This window comes from Stigmatopora nigra, chromosome 9, assembly GCF_051989575.1.
Source record: "Stigmatopora nigra isolate UIUO_SnigA chromosome 9, RoL_Snig_1.1, whole genome shotgun sequence".
Classification (NCBI taxonomy): domain Eukaryota; kingdom Metazoa; phylum Chordata; class Actinopteri; order Syngnathiformes; family Syngnathidae; genus Stigmatopora; species Stigmatopora nigra.
The window spans coordinates 6698461-6721205 of NC_135516.1; the positions used below are offsets into that span (position 1 = coordinate 6698461).

Consider the following 22745-nt stretch of genomic DNA (forward strand, 5'->3'; position numbering starts at 1 on the left):
ATATATATATATATATATATATATATATATATATATATATATATATGTGTGTATATATATATATATATATATATATATATATATATATATATATATATATATATATATATATATATATATATATATATGTATATATTTACAGTGATAATTTCCATTTAACTAACAAGTCGTGTTTTACAAGTCCGTTTACAAGATGCTCCTCTGATAGCCTTCCTCCTCCCCTTCCTCCCCTTGTAAAATACATTCCTATAAAATTGCTCCTTTTTTTATATGCCCCGCAGATTGAGCATATACTATCTTTCTTGCATTACAAGAAGGATTTTTCATGTACATTAGGATATGCCTATTTTTAGAAGACAGCATGTCAAGGCTCTAAAGATGCATGCATTTGAGTTCATACAAGTTTGTACAGTTTATTAATTTTGTCATCTGCAATGTCGACACGTGAAAAAACTAATTGATGGTGAGTGTCTGATGGATCTAACTGCCTGCATTGAAATAATAAATCAAAATGATTTCCATTTTTATTCTTAATTGATGGAATACATGACCATTTCGTAACTCTATGCATCTTATCGGTTCAGGATAAATATTTAACAGTAAAATAAAATAAAAAGAGCGTACCATGCTCCAGCTGTAACCACCAACCAGGAAAATGCTGTCATCTAGGACGGCGCAGCCTGGGCCGCTGCGCCCCTCTAAGATGGGGGTCTGCAAGATGTTCCACTGGTCGGCTTTAGGGTCATAACACTCCACTAACATAACATCTAAATGAGAGAATCCTGTAAGCAGAGAACAGAGAAAGACGTTCATTCATTCATCCGTTTCCCATGTCGCGCATCCTCATGGGTTGCGAGGGGTGCTGGAGCCTATCCCAGCCAACTACAGGCAGTAGAGGGGAGACAAAGAACCATTCGCAAACACACTCATAACAATTTGGAGTGGTCAATCAGAATACCACGGATATTTTGGGGTTGTGGGCGGAAGCCGGAGCACCCGGAGAAAACCCACGCAAATTGTCACAGGTAGATTGGAACCCACTAGTTGTTGCTTAAGTCATTAGCAATCACCGATGGCAATAGACGTCCAATCTGTTCAAACGGGGAGGCTTGGCAGTGATAATTTACAAGTGAATTAAACATTAATTGGATCGAATACGGTTCACTTTTGAGTTCCAGTCCTATAAGAACTTAAGAATGGTGGAAAGGTGGAATACTTGGCAGATAAGTCACGACCCATGTTTACCAAATCAATCAAGCTACCTATGAACTGGCTTTGATAAGATCATTAAGATATTGATTTCACATAGAGGCATAATCCTGGAATGGAAACTTGAAGATGAAAATTGGCAAATAACTATAAAAGAGTGTCGAAAAGGGTTTTGTATGCGTATGAACGTGACACTCACAAATGTATGATGGTTAAAATCAATAATGTTCTTGCCTTGACAGTGAAACAATCTGAAAAAAATGAGTGTGCATATGGCGTGTGTGTCTGTAAAACGGCACTTGGCAGAGCGTTGAAAAAAAAGGGTCACAGGCACTGATTTCACCTGCTTCACATATCTTGTGAGACTCATGTTTGATATTCCCCACAATCAATATAGTTCTTTCTTTGACACCATGAAGTAATCCCTGAATAGAGCCTTGAAGGTGAGTGAAAATCTGATCTCCTTCACAGACTGTTATCAGCTATCCGACACATTTTTGGATCTTGCAGGTAGTGAAGCCTGACATGACTGTTGACATATAAATATAGGGTTTTAAAAACTCTTGAAATTATGATTTTGAATAATAGGTTGTGCTTCAAATACATGTTTTGTTATTTTTAAATTAGGGTGTCTTAACTTGATTTGGACGTCAAAATCTGATGTCGAACTTGCGTCTAGTTGCAAGTGTTGCTGAAGTAGTATATTTATGATTTGAGGATAGGCTTTTAAAGTCGGTATATGAATTTAAATTGAGGATTCCAACCCAAACATGATGAGTTTAAGCGTAAGAAATCTGTACAATACAATGAAATAAAGGTCATACAGATGGTATATCAAATTTTGATATAAACAGCAAAGTGCTGAAAACCAACATTGTGTTGTATAACTCGTGAAAAGAGAAAGTAGGCAAACTGCAGGTCACGGTAACCCGCTCACAACCGCAGACCCCCAAAAAACCGATCAATCTCCTGATAGTTTTCCGACACGCTCAGTCGCTTACCTTTCAAATGATTCCCCCCGATGGCATAGAGGCGATCGTTCATTCCGGCCAGCGTGTGAATGGCGCGCTTTGTGTTCATGTCCTGTTTGCGGGCCCACACATCCATTACCGGGTCGTAGCAATACAACCAGGACACATACTCGCCGTTGTGGACACCGCCTGTAAGAGGTAAACTCGCCATTAAACTGGGCATTTTCTATGAACATATTGTACAATTTGTACTTCTTGTTTTCACTGACCTGATATGTAGATCTTGCCGTTGTGCACCGCTCCCGCGTGGGCAGCCAGTGGTTGCGGTAGAGACGACACGTAGTTCCACTCGTTGGTCTCCAAGTTGTATGACTCCACACTAGAGAGGTAACCTGTCTCGTTGCGACCGCCAATCACGTACAGGTGCTTGTCTAGGCGGCAGGCGAAAAAGCTGGCTCTCCTAAGATGGGAATGACGCCCGTGACATGTCAAAGAAGGTAGTGCAAAAATAACTGTAGCACCATTGTCATTTGGGTTAATTAGGACTTGTTACCTTGTACTCATACATTGCATCATAGCAAAAAACATAAGCCATTAAAAAGTCAAATTAATGTTTCCTGACCGTGTTTGTGGTTTTATCTGTTCAATCAATTATTTCAACAAAATGATCTTAAGGTAGACTCACCTCTCCTGCATAGGAGGAAGTTGTATCCAGCTGTTGAATCTGGGATCGTAGCGACTTACAAAATTTGTGCTGTGTTTTCCTACAAGAAAGGAGGAAATATATGTTCATCATCAGATTTCTACAGTTTCCATATCTGACTTGTTATGTCAGTTTCACAAAAAAACACTACTTCACACCCATATATTCTGTTGCTACTTTTCCGTGCCAAATAAATACAAGTTTGACAGGAGGGTGTTGTTTTTGAATGGAGAATGAGGTACGTTCTTATTACCATTGGGGTTCCACTGATCCTCTCCGCCAAGCAGCAGCAAGAAGTTCTCCACCTCTACCACGCAGTGATGGGCGCTGTTGTAAGGCATTACTGCGTGAGACACAAGAGCAATACAATTACACTTGAATAATGTCAATGCTAAGGAGCAAGCCCAGAACAACCATAAACAACACTTACTAATGAGCATTAGTGGTACACAAAAAGTATAGTATTTTCCTGGCTACAGTAGAGTACAATGATCCTGTTTATTGAGAGTAAAAATTCAAGATCCATCCAAAACATTATCAGCTGTACCACAGAAACACCGTATAAAATGGGAAAAAAAGTATTTCCCCTTCCGTATTCTATATAAATCGTCAATCGCCAATTACAGCTGACTTTGGGCAAACAAATCGCAACTCAGTTGTAGGGCACACACAGAAACAGACAATCATTTGCACTCACAATCCAATTGCCACTGAGTGGGAATCGATCACAGCCTGCCTGTGCCAAAGCCAGGCGAATGTACTACCACACCATCAGGGACTGGTTCACTGAGTTATGTAATTCCCAGCAAAACTATCAGCATGTTGTGTTTCAAATTTATTACAATAACAACAATAAAAACAAATTGTCTGTCCTGTGGGTTCAAGTTTATGTAGTATTTTTACACAAAACCCTTGGTGAATATTCACATTTAGTACAATTTGAGTGTACTGAATTGCCAATTCTGATGCTTATTTCAGAAAAATGGAACAATGTTTCATTTAACGGCAGATTAATTTGAAATAAATCATTAGATTATGAAAGGAAATCAAATTGTATACCCCGTGTTGACACAATATTTCAATCTGACACGTAAAATACTGTTCAAACTTTTCTAGGGAAGTACTCACTGCTCCAGGGTCTTTCACATATAAATCAACACCAATACCACAAAAAAATACTCATGTATTAGATGACAGATGAACCTTGCTTATTACCTTTCACCATACATCCAACAAAATAGGTTGTGGCATCCTGTGAGTACCGGTAAATTGGCTGATCCACTACGGCGTTGCCTTTTGGCATTGTGCCCAATCAAACATCAACTGTCAAACATCAGTTTAACCTTGACTTCACTGTGAGTAAGTCAATCTGTACCCAGCATGGAAGGAACGTACAAGAACCCTTATCTATCTGAGAAAGTAGTGCTAACCACTCGTTTAAATTTTCCTGGTGGGTGGGATAAAATTAAATAATCAATGGATTGTAGAAGACTCCAGCCATCTTATTTATCATTCTTGATTATTTTATGCTTCCACTACTGCAAAAACAATTCGTGGAAAGACCATTTCAGTCAATAAACCATCACCAGGACGGCATAAATGGTGAGAGAAATTCCAAAACCTTTCTCTAAGAGTGCTAAGATTCAGCGTGTGTCCTCGTTATCGGGAATATGAATTTTTGATGGGGTTCACCTGCTTCTGCACTCCCTGGCAGTCCTTCATCTTTTTTTGTTGTAGTGACCCCCATTGAGATGTGGAGAAATGGTTTTGGGTGACAGTGGTAATGAACATGATCGTGTTCACTCAATAAATCTCGAGTGAGGTGGTGGGTTGGTGGGGTGGGGGGCTCTGGTAGAGCACAAATCAGTGGAATGTTAAGGCCCACCTGTCTGTCTCCATCAGTCATTTTCACCGCCGCCTCCCGGGCGCCTGATGGATCACAGTTTCTGCAGAATTAGACAGCCTTGAATCTCATTTCTTTCCAATTGGCCCTCTCGCGGCAATCTCACTCGGTCCTGCCTGACATGTGCCGTTCCTCGGCGAGGCGGGATGAAGCGAGAGAGAAAGAGAGAGAGAAGCCAACGCCACGTACGCTAAACACAGCTTTATCAGGAAACGAGGGGATTAGGTTGCCTGCCTCCAGTGCACCTCAAAGACAAGTGCCATATGACTGCCAAACTCCCTTACATGCTATTTACATTATCGTTCAGTCAGCAGTATATAGGCCACGCATGGGCGGCTTTTTATTTGATGCCTAGTGACTTGAAATCATCTTTTGCTCACGGAAAAGATTGGTGGGTGATTCTGCGGGTGGGGGTTTAGTCTGTACATAGGAGGAAGCGGCATTTGTCCTGACTCTACAGGTGGGCTCGTGCACAGGCGGGTGAGTGGCGAGCGGGTAAGGCATCATACCTGAGATAGTGAAGAACATAAAACATGCCATTGGCTTTTACCTCTCCCCCGTGTTGGACCTTATTGTAAAATGAAAGTGGATGAGGTTAATCTACCCTCTCACTTTGAGATCCTCCTGCAGGCTTCTTTCCATGTCTGCTGTCTACACTGAGCTCAAGGGCTCACTAGAGGGAGTCAGAATCCTCTCCATTGAAGCAGTCTCCGCTTGACTGACTCCACAGCTAATGCGCCAGCTCTTTCTCCTTTGTCTTTTTCTTTTACGCCATTATTCCCGCGTTAGGGTGGAGTCCCTTTTATCTTGAGTCAGGCAAAGAATGCGATTACGGGTCATTCTTCACACTCCTTTGGGTGCGCTAGATGGTAAACTTCACAAGGGATCAATGCCAAGTGTCTCTGTTTGACACACAACAAGAGAATCAAGAATCCTCCCAAATTATCTTGATGAATGTCTTAATCAAAGTCTGTCCCTCTCGGGTTTCGCCTCATTGGAAAGTTATGATTGAATGTTAATAATCTCCCTCTCTTTCACGTCCATTGTGTGCGCAGGCGACATCAGACGCCCACTGATGTGTTTGAGGGGATGATTGTGCAGTTTTGTCCTTCCGCAAGGCCACGGACCATTTGAGTGTTAACTTTTTTAGTTGTGAGTGATGGAAATCCCCGCTGACCTTTTTGCTAGTTGCCGGTTATACCCATGAGGGCTGAGGGTAATGAGCAAATGACAGCGAGGACAGTGCGTGTAGAGTGCAAACTGATGAATATAGACAAATGTGAGCAAAAAACACCAGACATGTAATTTGCGCCTGAATTGATATGTACTGACTTTTAAAGGATGGCAATAGGAATAAAAGTGACAAAATGAGTGGTCTGAAAATTCCAAAAACAGCCAGATGAAAAGAAAAGAAACAATCTCCTAACACTGAGAAATGACCTACAACAAATACACGCTCAATAGGAATGAATAGAAAAAATATGTTTTCCCATTATTGGAAGTCTGACCTTTGCAATATGAGAGCAAATAGAGGGGTGAGTCTGGAAAAGGTCGAGGATAGCAGAGAAGGGGGGAAAGTGAATGAAATGATCCACACTAATGTGAGTAGTGGTAATACTACATTATTTGATAATTGATGCTCCAAATTAAAGGGGTCCTTACTTGACGAGTTCAATTTCTACAGCGGCAATTAACGCAAATTTGTTAAGTAGTCTGTCAGTAAACTAGGCAAATGTTGAAAGTGCCAATTGTGATACAGAATTTGATGCAAAACACTTTTACGCCATAAACACAAAGCAATCATTTAAAAAGCAGTACGTGGTGGAACTCTTTCTGAATGTATTCTATGAACATATATTCCTATCCGGTAAGACAACTGCCACTCTGTGTTCACAAACAACTAAGATGGCATACCAGATTGGTCATTTAAAAAAATGACATCTCAGTCAAAGGCATGGTGACCTTCAATCGCCTACTTTTGTTAACTGTAGTTTTTCTCTGCCTAAATTAAGTCTATGCAAAGGATGTTGAGGAGAAAAGTAACACCAGAATCAAAAGTATACAATGATTCCTTTTTAGGCATGTCCTTCTCCTTTTAAAACCCACTGCCATGCTACTTTTGCACCGAGCAGAATGATGCTAAGAATTAAAAAAAAAAAACCTTGAGAACAAATCAACAGTGCCTTTGGTGGTTGACATAAGTAAAGACACTCCTTTAGGCCCCATTTTCCTTAAAATGGGAATAATTCCACATATTGCACTTTCAAGGTCTATGCTTATATAATTATTTCAAGTCAATTTTATTCCAAATTGTCTAAAAAGGTAGTGCCTTCTTTCATTTAAAATTTAACGAGTTAACATTACGGTTCGAGACTACGTTTATAATGTGTTTGGGTAAATAATTAGAGCAATTCAGCCGGTATTGATCAGTGCAAGAAAGTAATCAGGATAGATTTGAAAGCCACTCAGCAAAGATATCACTCAAACCCTGAGTTCAATCTCTGCCACAGCAGATCATTAGATTCAAGTGGATCTCATCATGCATCTCGGTAGCATATTTCAGCAAAAACAAGGCGAACCAGGCGTGACGCTCTGCAATGGCGTGAAGTCACGCTCTGATTAGAAACTTATATTAAAAAGTGATAGTGATATATTATTACCTGAAGGATTTAGGGAACTCCTTCGCTCAAATTAACCCGCGTTAAAGTCATCCAAAGGAACGACCGTTAAAATCCCTGAACAGGAGAAAGCTGAGAGAAAAAAAAAACCTCAAATAAAATCCTTTGGTTTAAACTCACTTGTGAGTATCTTCCATGTCTTTTTTTCATCGTCATAGTACTGGACCAAATTGCTGGGAAGGCGATCGGGTCCAGGGGGCAAACCACCCACCAGTAACAGCATTCTCTTATTGGAACGGATTCTGGAATGACAACAGTAAACAGTTGAAATGAATTAAAAGAAAAAAAACACAATTGCTTCCACTGAGCAGCTTACAAGGCTTTTGTACACTTTTATCCCAATGAACAAACCACACACTTTTCATGGTGTTGTGTTATTGAGTGGTTATTACACTCTCAAAAGGTATCGTTCTAATTAGCTGTGAAGCGAGGATGGTCCTGTGGGGGGCCATGCCGGAGGGGAAAAGGGCAATTGACGACATAACCCTGCCTATACAATGTCTTCATCTCATTGGCTGCAATGATTCATGTGACGTCCCCCGGCCGTTTTGGGGGATTTTGAGTGTGACGCATAACCCCGGGGTGCTGGGCATTACGTTACATTTAGGGGAATTGCCTGGCTCCTAATGGGTTCCAACACAAATCCGGCAATTAATGGCAATGTGCAGTAATCATATTCCATTACATTCAGTCATATACACCTTATTTCCTTTTTTTATATTGTCCGTTTTTATGCCCGACTACATCACTAGCATTGTACTCACTCTCTCTGTGCCACTGGCCCACTTGGAAGTATTTTAGGGTTATTCATATGCAAATGAGCCCCTGGACAAAGATAATGGTGATTAATTGAGAGGAGAGATACAGTGGCATGTGAAACTAATTATGAAGATTTCCAATGCTGACCTAACTCAGGCCCTCAAGTGGAAATAGATACAGTTACACACAGACACGTTCTACAAATGCAGAACATAGTTACTTATTCTTATAACATCACTGACAATGATTCCAACTCCTAACCAAAGGTCTTATTTGTGATTTGATTAAAAATGTATGCATTTATTCTCACGTCATAATTGCTGAGAAAAAAAAACATATTTTTGTTTTAAGGCAGAAATGGACATAATTAAGAGCAACTTTTTATTAAACAGGGTGGTGGGCAACCTGTGGCTTGCAGGCCATACATTGTACAGCCCATGTGAGCAATTGATTTGGCCAATGACATGACAGTGAAAACAAAGACAACTTTTGAGGGACCTTAATTGAAAAACAAAAATTAAAAAGCCTTGAAACATTTATCCCACGCATGCTCAAAAGTGATGATAAACATTTTGTGCAATATAAAACGCTATGGAATTTGGATGACTACAAAAACGGACTTGCTTTATACAAAGACACTGTGACATCTCAAGTATTTACCCACATTCTCTAAACTGACGTCTTACTGACAAGATAGTAGACTAAAAACATGTGATGTTTTCAATCTTACCTGCTGGCCGTGCTCTGCTTGCAGTGCTGTCTGAAGGGCATCAGGTGGTAGTTCATGGCGTCCAACAGCAACTTCTGGCACACGGGGTCACTCCTCATAAAGTCCACCGACTGCACCCTCTCTACCAGCTCCGGGGCTGGGATGAGAGCAAAGCGCAGCCTCTTCATGAGGTCCGGCGCGTAATGCATTCGGGTTTCGTGCTCGTGCTCCAGCCAAAGCACCGACATCTGAAAGAGCGCCAGCTCGGACTCCACCGGTGGCGGCAGGGCATCCAGCATGGCGCACATCTCCTCAAAGTTGAGAAGCAGCACATCCTCCACCAAATATTTGTTGGCCAGCTTCTTGGTCTCGTCCAGTCCGTGGAGAGCGGCAATCTTGCAGATCTGCTTGTAGTTCTGCACTGAGATCTGGTCGTTAAGAAACTGCACGCTGAGCTTTGTAATCTGGGGGATGTTGAGGATCTTGCTGACAGACAGCACCTCTTCCACCGTGTCTAGGGAAAGCGTCACATTGGCCGTGTACAGGTACTCCAAAACGAGTCTCAGTCCGATGGATGAGCAGCCTTGGAGGACCAGGTTATTGATGGGCCTGGCACTGGGGGTCACCAACTTGTCGTCGGGTGAGGAGGACGGGGTGCTGCCGCTGCCCCCATCTCCCTTGCCGCCTTCGTTGTTGGCGATGGCGTTGTGTGAGGAGAAGAGCGACCTGAAGTACTGGGAACAGGACGCCAGCACCGCTTTGTGGCAGTGGAAGTGCTGCCCTTGGGCGGTGAGAGTAACATCGCAGAAGAGCTGCTTTCTCCACAGCAGGTTGAGCCCGTGCAGCAGCGTGTCACTGTGCGCCGGGTCAAAGGTGGACGTTCTGTCACCCGATCTTGACATGGTTTCCTGACTGTGGACGCCACCTGGGCAACACATAAACCATGCAAGCCATTTACCTCAGAGCACTAAAATACACGACGGCTCAGTCAAGTAAAAAAAAGGAGGAGATGCAATCTCTTGTACAAGTTATTGATCCAGAAATGGCATCCCACGTGGAATTAGGTAGTCTTCAACTTCTTCATGGTCAAGTAAAAAACTAACTCAAAATGCAATTAATTCCCAACATCGTGCAGCACAAGATATTATTTTTTGAATATAATGTGGCGCTAAAACCAAGGCTGTGGTTCGGGGGTGCAAGAGACTCATAAGAAAGACCGACCATCTGCGGAGCTCTACCCGGCAATGAGGCTCCACTCGGCGGGTACGAAGCGGCGAGATCCCCGCTGGGGAAAGCAGCATGCAGCATCTATCTCCTCTCACGCCGCCCCCTGCAGCCGCGCGTCTCTGCTACCCCAAAAAACCCTTATGGCGCGCGTGTTTTTATCGCAAAAACGTTCAAAAACAAAGAGTCGATCTCCTGTAAAAAGGACTAAAAGTTAACCGCGACACATTCGACTTTTGTTAGCGATCGCGACTAAAACGCCATTTGTGCGTGCGTAAACTTACGCGCGTCTGTGACAACTAAATGATGAGAGCAGCCACAACTTACCTGACGCACACTCACCACCACGCACACACTCCAAGAAAAAAGAAAGTAATCCTCCAAGGGGGGTCCCCAGAAAGCTCACTCAGGAGTCCCTTCTTTTGTTGCCTTTCTTTCTTTTTTTTTTTTTAAATGCAAGTCCAACCCACCAAAAGTCCCAATTTGGCGTTATTTGTTGATCATTTGTTTCCTTTAGAATTAACCAGGAGTGTACAAGTGTGTAAGATGGGAGCCGTGCTTTCTGCAAGAGGAGAAGAAGAAGAAGAAGAAGAAATATACGTGTGACAAATTATGCTACCAAGAAACAACACATCATTATCCTTGGGCCTGGGGCTCAGTGAGTCGTAACGAGAGTAATAGGAAATCCACGGTTGGGGAGAGAAACGGTCGTGCATGGCCGGTGGAGAGAGACCATGCAGGGGTATGGATGCTGGAGAGACTCGCAAAATTATGGCTCAAGGCTATTGTAAAAACTGTCGAGCGTAAATGACTGCGATTTCAAACATCTATGGAAGAAAGGAAAGAGGAAAAAGGGGGGGAGAAAAAGGCGAGTCTCTTGGTTTTTTTTTCCACCCCTCGCTGTTATGGAGAGAAACCGTCAAGTTTTAGTGCGCATTGCTAATTAGTCAATTTCTCTCTGCCTTCACAGCCCGGCGACTTTGCTGCTGAGCTGAAACTGCTAATTTCTGGGACCAGCCTTTTTTTGGCTGTGAACTGGATGGATGAATGGCTTGTCTCGCACAAATGACAAAAAGCCCCTGCCTTAATCTCCATCGGCAAAATAACCCCTCAACTCCCACCCCCTGCAGCTAGTCCTTCAAAAAGCAAGGTGTTCCATACAACTTGTGCATATGCATCATAAACTGCTCGTGCAATCTATGTTCACTATGCACCTTATGTTTTAATGCATGTAGAGACCGGACATTAAAATTATAAGACATGTAGGCCACTGCATGTTCATCGACATTACTTTTTATGATATGAAATGCTAGAATACTGATAAAATGCCAAACAAATAAATAACCGCACGTCTGAACACAAATGAGAGTAACGAACCTAAGCTTGGATTAGAATATGCATGTGCACAAACAGGCAAATATAAAACCCATTTAATATACAGGAGTACATCTGTATATATGTTAAGCTTAATAGAATGATTGTGTTGGATCATTCAAACTTTTCAACTGCGTCCATAGTCCTATGGGACACACAAAGTGAAGTAAACAAGATTGAAACCACATTCTGACACCATCTATCAGTAAACTCATACTGTAAGTCACCGTATACGGGATGAATAAAGTTACCCAATCCAATCAATACAAGTTTTTTACTTGATTCAAAGTAAACTGGCAATGGCAACATTGGCAGAAGCATCCTCCATGCAGTAACACCAAAGAGATGCCTTATTACGACAATTATACTACCTCAACCATTTTCATGGTCTCTCATACAGTGGTCACCTTCCATCTGGCAGGTCCGTAATCGATGCGCTTCTAGCTATAATAAAAGAATCTAAAGAATCTGAAACTACACCTCCTGAATGAGATGTATTAGGTCGGAAACACTAGATTAACCATGACACAACAGAGCCCAGGCATGTTAACCAGACCACTACATGAAAACACACATCATCATACTCCCCCTTCTACGCCCACACCCGGTTTGTATAATTACTCTTGCGTCTGGATCTATCCTACAGAGGTCCATCAAGAGTTCATTCTGCTGGACTAAGGCCTCAAGTGGCCTCCAAAATATGAAATTATGTGCTACAGAACTTGGATCAATCAAAATCTAAAGGGCAACCCCTGAATTGAGGTCTACTAGACAGAAAACAATATATTGGTAACCACGACACAGTGCGGGTGCCCCGATATGTTATCCAGATTACTGAAATAAACGCTCACCTCACCTGCACATCTCTCATGAGCCCTCTACAATTGTCTCATTAATTTATCATTCAATCTATCTTATGTCCCAAAATACCTTTCAACTTGACACACGTAAATTGATAACACTCAAATGTATGAAAGCAATTGTTACCAAACTTTTAGGAGTTGTACACTCTGTACAAATACCATAAGTAGTATGATAAGCACACTAACTTGAAGTTTGTTGAGTTCACGACATGCAATGGTAATGCTATAAAAATGGTTAAGATTGACTTATTAGGACGTGATGAACTGCCAATTAAAGACAAGCTCAATTAGAGAGAGGAAAAAAAACATCCATGTGGGACTCCCAGGAGACTGGTACTGACAGATTATTCAAAAGTTATAAGAAATGACAGGTAGGAAAGAATGTTCACATACTATGAAACTGAATGTTATGCTATAGGTATGGACATGCACTGACTTGGGTGTGTAAACATACTTGAATCCAGGTAAAATGTTCCAGTGATTATAACAAAAGCATTAATAAAAATGTCATTTGAAACATGCCTAGTTGGTGTTTACTACAGTTTAAGTTGTAGTTGCGAGAATGCGTGGCAGCGCTACAGTAGTTGGCGGTGTTGCACTTGGGAGTCACATACTGTTATCTTTACAAGCGCTCAGTTAGCACTAAATTACCCAAGTCTCCAGTGAGCCATTGTAACACAATAAAATGACCATTTCCAAACTCTTTCAGCTCTTTGTAGCAGCTCAGTCTCCTGAGGCTGCTGGTCTTCAGACTACGGGGCATTTATGGTTGCAGTGTGCATGCAAGAGGAGGAGGTAGTAGTGGTGGTGGTGGTGGTGGTGGTGGTGGTGGTAAAAAGAGGAAGAGGAGGGTGCTACTGGCAGTGGTGATGGTTGTGGTGGTGGTTAGGGGGGGTCATCAGATAAGAGAAGAATTTCAAGACTAATTAAACCCGTTGAGACAAAGAATCACAGTACAGTGATTTACAACTCTGTGCCAGTTAACCCGACTCATATTCGGGTGTCATATTACACAAATCAGATCAAGTCCACCTACACGCCTATATACGATGAAGCCTTCAGAGACTATGTCAAGACCAGGAAGACCCTTATAAAGGTCTTGGACTGACAGCCTTTTGTTATTATTATTTTAACAGCAAATATAAATAAGTCTACTGACTATAAGGAACAGGAACCTATAAAGCATTCTTCACTGCATCATAAGGTCAAACATGTTTTGTTTGATTATCATGGAGGTTAAACATTTCCTCCTGTCAATCCACAAAAACAAAAGGACAAAATGTAAAGTTGTGAATAGCAAATCAAATAGAAAGTCCATAATTCTACTTGCTAGCTTTTGCAGACAGAAAACGGGGGTGAAGGGGGTTATGCTAAGATAGAAAGTATTATTTTCCTAAATGGAAGGTGTCAGATGGTCACGGAAATGTGATCGGCTGTTCAAGATCACTGCTTCCCATCTGCAATTTGTGACGTGTGAAAGATTCAGCCCAAATGTGCTCAGCAAGCGTAAATCCTCAGCACTTTCTCTTATCGTGGAAAAGCAAGATAACCAGCTGTTTACAGATCACAGAACATATCATATTAATATCATGGAGAGGGCGATATCATCTTGTTGTTAAAAAATAGATTTTTGTTAACTATCTGTGGTATGGTATTGAAATCTATGAATTAGTATGTGTTAGTTAAACCAATTACATTCAACTTGTGCAGTACACATACACAACTGCACAATATTCAATTACCACACAAATTCAATTACATACAATAAATCATTTCATCAGCTGATCTGACACCTTTCAGATTTTCAAATTTCAAAGTGTATTTTTAAGGAGAATTGAGTCCTTAAACTTGAAAAATCCCATCTCAAACTTTGAAGTATAACCTTGATCAACATTGCGGATGTTGTTTTTAAAGTAAGTTACGTTTCATTTAAATATAAAGCTCGGATTTTCTCATCAATTCATAATAGAGAAGGTTCAAGTATTTGAGTACTGAGTACTGATTCAAATAATAGAATACGTGTAAGCATATGGGGCTCGTTGAGGTCATGAAACAGTATTTTAGAGGTTCAGGAGTTTTTGAATGGATAGCAGCTGCTTCACAGAGACCTGAACAGTCTCCCTACTTCCACCATGAAGGGAACAAATGAGGATAAGCCAGGGAGTCAAAGGTTGCAACTTCCCTTTCTTGCTATGAATTTGGAAGTGGAAATACAGCTGAATAACAGACTTATGTCAGTATTTATTATTGCCATCTTACAGATGACACCTAAACCATCTACAGGGGCAAAAAGACAAACAAGACAGGACTAGCAGCTTAGCATTTACAGTATGTGGCATTCAGGGAGCCCTGCTATTCTCTATCCCCCACCACAGACATGCCTCAGGGAATCAGCAGGCAGCCGGGAGAAACAGACGGTGCAGTGCCCCCCCACTCAGCCCCCACCCGTATGCAGGCATGGGAACATGTATGTAAGGTTCTCCAATTAAATAAATAATACTAAAATGTTAATTTGTTGTTAAATGGTAATAGAGACTGACCTATGTGGTTTTGACAGGGGGGCAGAGAAGGAGTTTAAAGGTGGGATAGGAAGTAAAGAGGAGGGGTGCTACTTCTGCTGCACAGTCCCCCAGTGTGATGCATCTACCTTCAGGGTGGCAGCAGGCGTGGAGTGGGGTGCGACGGAGCGAGCACGAGCTCAGTGGCGCGGTCACCTGGGGACGCTGAAGCTGTTGTAGCAGGACTGATAGTTCTTCCTTGGGAGGACTGCAAGATGAGCCCCATTGTGTTAGCAAAGTCCTTCTAGTACAAAGTTCTCAAGCCTTCAGAATCATATGATGAGAGAAGTTGCAAATATTTTCTCTCTCGTTCCTAGACAAAAAAAAAACAGTAATTAGAAACAGTATTAGAAACAACTTCTGTACTTGTCAATTTCTAAAGGCTCTACATGACTAAAAACACAGTTTTTAATTTATAAATCATCAGTTGCCGGAACACAAAGTAGATCAAGTCCCGGAACAAATCCTGATTGGACTGAAATTCACTGAAAGCCACGTAAAGATGTACAAACCTTTATATGAGATAATATCCGTAATGATATCAATAATTTACAATTATACAGGCTATATTTATTGCTCACACCATCACAGTTGTGACTTACTGTGAGGTGTTTGCAGTCAGCAGTTTCTCCACGGGTTTAACAGGTAAAACATAAGTATTAAAAATATATATATATATTTTTCCCATGCAGAATTCCTTGTTTAGAGACTAAGATGGGTGTCTTCAGGTAGTAGTAGTTTTTTTAGTAAATGACAGGTCTCCTAGATACGATACAAGATAGAATATATAACATAATTGCATTGTAATGTCCTTGCGAGACAATAAAAAGAATAAGACTGTTTTATGAACACACAGTGAAAAAAAGTGCAAAATACAACCACTCACTGACAGTCGCAACACAGAAAACAAGCTGTCATCACTACGACCAGATTGATGAGATAAAAATGATAGACAATACAACAGCACTGCTAGAGGTCACAGCCAATCACAACTGCTGTTGAATTTGATACTCCACAACTTTGGCCGAGTGTAAAACTCGATTACGACAATGGTAGGTCAATAAGGTGCCAGATGAGGCCAAATAAGTCCAAAAATATGAGGCTAAAATCTAGAATTATGTTCCACTAGAAAAAAATTAATCCCTACTAAAAGCACAAGTATTAATAACATTCCATAACTGATCATTTTACTAATTTTAGAATAGGGAGGCAAGGGAATATGACCCATTAGTTGTCATCAAAAGACAATAATAAAAACTGTAGGTCAGCATAACATAACAGAGTAAAGCAATCTATTGAAATGGTTTTTGCTTTTAAAGTCATCTCAACACAACAACATTTTTTATACTGTGAAGTAAAATTATTTACAACAGGAGTTAAATCAATATCTGTTTGTGAAAAAAAATGGATGTATTGCCATCTAAACATATAATATATTTAGTTTAGAATTATATGTTGTAAACATAGTATTCACTTGAGTTAGTCCATTACTGTGTTGGCAAGGGGATGGCGACAAATTATTCCAAAGCTTTTCATTCTTGAAGCGTACATTTGTGTTGCACCTATCTTTTGGAAAAGTCAACGTCTAACACAGTCAGGTTTCGCAATTATTCAGTCCACTGACAAGTGAAACAAATGGGACCAATCCAGTGCATCCTGAATTATCTTCACTCCTTGAATTCCCTGACAATAATTAATACAATGGCAAATTTCTCTTACTGGGCACAATATAAGGTTTCCACTTTCTGTGAGCTGCTGAGAGAAAGGAAACTATCCGAGGCGAAGTCATACTGTGCACGTTGGCCCCTCGCAAGCAGGGTCACACGGTGACAGTGCCTCTTAGCTGGGATGATATATGTACAATACAGTGGTGAAATAGATTCTGAAACATGTTTTTAAAAATGGCAAACACCTTGACTTATGCAGTATGTAAGGCCTTGAACTGAAAAATTCTACCTTATACGAATGAAGGCCACATGACATGAGCTCAATGCATACTTGCAGACCACTTCCCAACTATTACATTCTATTATCATCAGGAACACATCAGTATATCGTTAAAAATGTGTAATAAAGTGAAAATACACACACTGGACACTTCATTAGATACTTACACATTTAAATGAGAACCAATACAACAGCTGACATTGAGATGATCATTTAAAATGTATGTAAGGCATTTTGGTCACCTCATTTAGCCTTTTTGTCCTAAGTCGCTGGTATGGGCTCCAGCACCCCCACAACCCTCACAAAGTGTTGAAAATATATGTATGGATTAGCTACATCAGGGAGTAAACATAAATGTTACTTTTTTATATGAAATAAGTTGTATGTGATACCACAGGAAAACATAACAATACTGGGTATTAAGTATAAATTACCAGTAACAGGCTCACATTGGCGCCATCACAAACGATTGTACCACAATTTTACTGTTTTGGACATTTTGAATATTATAAATATTTTTCAGTTCTACAACCACTCTGTCTTGCCTCTCTTCTTCCCTCCACTAACAACTGTATTCTGCATCTTGAAGATATAGATTCTAATTAGTGTATTGACTTCGTCATTAGTCTTTCTGCATTGATTAAATCATGAGCCAAATAACACTTTTACTCATGGCATAGAATCATCATTGACAGCTTTCAGCAGTGGCATTTCAAATACTACTCCCAAATGCAGATGTACTTACTTTTGTGCAAACTAAGTCAATTTCCAGGGTGACTCATGATGATCAATAAAAACTTGAAATGAATTTTTGTTTGATATTGAGTTATTGTTAGTCTTAATTTATACACTGAAGTCAATTAAAAGGCTTCATTTATAAGACCCACCTCTTTTCTAGTAGAATTATTCCAACTTCTTATTGAGCATTTGAAAATCTGGTTCTGGAAGACATTGACAAAACAAACTTGTTGGCATATTGTGTAAAAAAGGAAGCAATGTTTTCACGGTGGAGTGGAGAAGACAGGGCAAGAAGAAAATGGTTTTCATTCAATATAAGAAAGGCTTGCTTCTGTTTTTTTTTACAGCGAGAAGATACATTTTGAGGGATTAAAAATTAATACGTAGATTTTTCTAATGTTGATAGAGCCATTTTGAGACATCGGGATATTGGGGTTCATATAAATTTGTGCTATAATTCTGCAAAATATGTAAAAAAGCGTGAATTATATTTATCTGAGTAAAAATCTAGTATCAGTTGTACTTTCTTGAATTGATTTACGCAAAAAGAAACCAGACTCATCGATAATACAACTGAATATCATTATTTATCTAATAAACATGAAATGTAATAATGCAAAACTGACATTTCGTGTGTATGTGTGCATGTGTGCATGTGTGTGAGTGTGTGTGTATATGATGGGGCCACTATTCCTTAAGAGGATTGCCACCACTCTTATTTCGGCAGATGAGTGTATTACAGGTTTTTTAATTATAGAGGAGCACATTCCCCCAGCATCCATTAAAGGAATGCCATGCTAATTTTAAAACCTCACAGCAGGCACTGGCGTCGACTGCAAGAAAAGTGGATGAGTTTCTCTTTAACAGCTGTAATTTGTGTTTTCCAATCACCATGCTGATTTCTGCTCATTATGCTCCGGTTTCACACCGGTAAGTGAGCAAAGTTTGGATTGATTGACTCTAATTAACTAAGAAATGTTCCAAGCCATGGATTTATTATCATGCTAGCTAGCCACAAATGTCAAAGACTTTCACAAATTATTATCCCGCTAAGATAAATATCTGGGAAAATCAGGCGAGTGTGAAAGCAGAAGGAACATGTATTGTTATTGTGATGAATTAGTTTGGCATGTTTTCTGCACGTTAAAGAACCACTTGAGAGGATACACATTATAATGCATTGACAGATGATTTACTTTGTGCAAGTACAGAATTACACAAAATTAGTATCGTATTAGTTTAGCATATGGTTCGGTTTAGAATACATTGGAAATAATGTCATGTTTACATAGGATGTTATCAAAACATAAACCAGCCAACCACCAACATTTTCCATGTAAATTCAACTCAAATATGTATTCCGGTACAACAGCATACTCATATATTCTTCACAGTAGTGTACTCCATAAATTGTAGTGTCATTAGATATCTATATAGTACCATACATCCCACAGGTTTGTCATCCGTAAAAAGTAGCGCATCTTGATTTTCCAAGGCTGGCTGGGCCTGTTTGGGAATTTGGTACACCACTCAGCAGAAAGTTGGGTGTTCTGATGTGTGCTGTTGGTGTGTGCTCGATGATGTTTTATAGGGGTACCCTCTTGCAGTATACATGGTCTGACTATGCAACCCAGGCGCAGTGCAACACATAAATGGAAATAACCCTTTTTCAAATGCACTGGTTCGTCTGTGAAATTACCAAGATGCTTGCTTGCACAATGGCACCACGTGGCGGCTTTGAGCAAGGCATGGAAATAGAGCACAATGTCTATATGATTTAGTGTAGTTCTCAAGAGTTTTTATTATTATTATTTGTTAATTAGGTTCAAACCTGTATAATAGAGTAACTCTGGGAATATTTCTACAAGGTCTTCAAGGTGTTTGTGTTGTCATCCGCAAAACGTAGCAGCGATAATTTGGAAAATACGATGTTTTTTTTGTCCTCACTAGGGTTTTGGGGTTGCTGTAGCATCACATATGACTTTGTGCAAAAGGCAGACTACACCTTAGACTGGTGGCCAATAAGAGATAGTGTAGAGTGCACTCACAATCATACCCCCACCTTGTGGGAATCAATCCCACGTTGCCCACACTGAAGTCAGGCAATTGAACAACTAACCTATCAGGTGTCTTAAAATATATTTTTTTATTTTAACTATATTATTTTTTTAAATGACCTCCAAAAAGTGCCACCTACGAATTACTGCACGACTTTCACATTTTAATTTGACAATATTTTCCTGTTTGGCTATGGTTTTAATGAAGTAGATAACACTTTGCTTCAATGAATTGGATTCTATGTTAACATAGTTGTTCCACTTTCCAATGGTGACATGATGCTCCTCTTCTTTAAACAGGGAACTAGTAAAGACTGAATAAACAGTACGTCTACTAAACTATTATGCCTGTCCTAGACCTTTTGTACACATCCTTCTCAAATCTCCCAAAAAACAGCCTCACAGTCTCATCACTCATGTTCCCCCAAACTTTGCCACCTTTTCCTATTTCTATTTTAGACAGAACAAACAGCACATTTCTTCTCCACTCATATTCTTTCAGTTTTCCCTCTCCTTCATGACTCGACTCTGCTCTTTGGCTCGAGAACAAAAGGCAGTCTGGTCAGAGAGCACACCTCCATTGCCCTGTTTCAAAAAGACCTCAAAGCAGAGACTTTTCGTTAGCCTGGGAGCCACGCTCGGATTCCCATGGCTTGCCACTGATGACTAAAAGTGTTCGCTGAGGTGAATCGGCGCGAAACGAGCCCGTCGTCTGCAACGTGGCGCCACGCTGAAATGCTGCCTGTAAATTTTTATAGAAATTTATAGAAAAGAAGCTGCTATAGAAACCAAGAGAAAGAAGCACTTTGATATACAAAAGAATAAGAATAGCACAGTGAGGCTTGTGCATTCTCGTCTCACCGAACCACAAACTGCTAATGCAGCACATCAATTAGGTGTCCACACTAGTCTTTTCATTCCATGTAGCTGTGCTCCTTTGGTTAGTTGAGAATAAAATAATCAAATCTAAAAGGTTAAATCATCATGCATGTTCATGTATTATAATCTTACATCACTGCTGAAAAGTAGACTAAAGTGTCATCTGAAGCATGACCACCTGTCAGTGTACTTGAATGCTAATCTCTATATGAAGCAAGATAAGCTTTAATACGGTGTAAAGAACATGTACAAAATCTGCAAAATTAAATCTTACTGCCTATGTTTTTCCTGATTGGAAAAGAGATGAGTCAATTCAAGGGATTTGTTTACTTACTTAAACTGATTCTGCATCTAACCACAAATAGATAGACTATTTGATAAAAGACAGTCAATATACTTGATTGATCTACATACTAGTGCCAGTCTATGTAGGTCTTATGTTAGAACAGAAGTTTTTACAACCTTGAACAGGTTTAGCACCCAAGAAAATAGATGGATTGGAGATATTGATTTCAAATGGTCAATATTAGGGACTCTTAGCAGGCTAAGTGAGAGCTCATGAGGACATGAGTATGAGGAGAGCACATTAAGTTAATTTCAAATGACATTTCTCCCAATGGTAACAATGACGTATTTTGATTTTGAATTGATGTGACGTTGTTGCATCCACACTGCCCTCTTCTGTTGCCACAAGCAGCCTAGTCTGCCAACACCATCACATCCACCCCAGAAAACCAACAACAGCCTCTCTATTAGGCAGAGACAGGGTACACAATAGAAAAAGGCATTTCTAAGCCGTTCTGAAAGCATCGGATTTGCAAGATTCATCTAAAAGACTCAGTGTAATAATGCATTCTTTTCATTATTCATCGTTCCTATTTTGATGGACAATAAATATTTAACGGGATAGATTTCGATTGCTATTGATTATTTATTCAGGAACATTTAACTTTTAAAATGGAGCACACACTGCATGACAGTGGTGACATACACAAATAAATATCGATTTTTGAATGTGATTAAGTTAACATTTCAATTTGAAAATGTTTCCCCAGGCTTTTTTTTTTCTTTTTCTCCCATAGTGCAGAAGTAACATCCTTTTGTGCACTCTATTTACCCCTGGTTTGCTTGAGGCTAATGTCTCAATAATTTCACTCCTTTCTCAGGTCCTTCCCACAAAGGACTTAACTAATGATCCGTGGACAAAATGAAGCATTCAAATTTATTCATTAATCATTCATCTCCAGCTCATTGAAAATGCTAAACTTCTACAAAATTAAGATTGAATATTGAAAAGTGATTGAGGGAGACAGCTATCCAAGTCACGGAGACCGCGGCGCATCTAGCAGGAGCCAAAACGCAACCTTTGAACGACAACTACGTTTTGGTAAAGTTGTGCTTGGTACTAGTTAAGGTGATCAGTTTTGGCTAGTTGTAATTAGATCTCGGAATCTGGAGAAGCGTAGAATTTCTGTCAACACGGCCTGTAATTATTCTCTTTTCCAATTAATGGTGACATAGATTAATTATCTGATGAGGCAAAGCCAATTGCAATCATTCACCCAGCTAAAATTAGATCAGTCCTGACAGCAGCATGAAAGTCACCTGTTTCATTGTTATGGATCTGCAGTGAGTAAAAGAGGGGGGTGGATGGGGGTCTTTGTAGATAGTGAAGCGTGTGAGGGTAAGTAAGTTGTCTGGTACAGGTGACTGTCCCCAACAGAAGACATCTACTTGTCCAAGCTGAAGTGGAAGCTTTGGAACACAGAGATCAGCTCAATTTCTTGTGACAAGGCCTATAGCTTGAAAAGGTAAAGCGATAATTAAAAGAAAGGAGAGCGTTTTGAAATGAAGTCACTGCTCATGGTGTGATACTTTTATTCTGAGAACAAGAGACTCTTGGTCAACCAAGTGCGGGTTCAGTGCTCTTCTGTTCTCAGCATGCAGTTTTTCTATTAAACTGCCTGGCACTGTCAACTGGCTAGAGAATGTGAGCCAGCGCAGCCATGCAGAAATTCTCTGACTAACAATTATATCAGAAACAGGATCTTGGATTACTGTCCCATGAGACCGGGCCGGTGGGCGTCTCCTCCAATCATTACCGGCCATTCAACAAGGCTCTGCGCCGCTCTCCACTGTTAGCCATTGTCAATTATGCCATCCCTGGTGTAAA

The 22745-nt window shown here is 40.2% G+C and overlaps 1 protein-coding gene across 7 annotated transcripts in view; it reads right to left on the reverse strand.

Annotated features, from left to right (window-relative positions):
* Positions 1-22745, reverse strand: part of klhl14 (kelch-like family member 14) — a 59399-nt gene that overhangs the window by 1962 nt on the left and 34692 nt on the right. For 3 of the 7 annotated variants that reach the window (XM_077725298.1, XM_077725300.1, XM_077725301.1), the window contains exons 10-18: positions 15041-15264; positions 10484-10718; positions 8954-9857; positions 7585-7706; positions 3137-3226; positions 2866-2944; positions 2450-2640; positions 2211-2369; positions 625-782 (exon numbers count right to left, since the gene is read on the reverse strand). In XM_077725298.1, coding sequence (XP_077581424.1) covers positions 625-782; positions 2211-2369; positions 2450-2640; positions 2866-2944; positions 3137-3226; positions 7585-7706; positions 8954-9834 — 1680 coding nt within the window. In that variant the 5' untranslated portion in view covers positions 9835-9857; positions 10484-10718; positions 15041-15264. The other 4 variants (XM_077725299.1, XM_077725302.1, XM_077725303.1 and 1 more) reach the window with 4 other exon arrangements.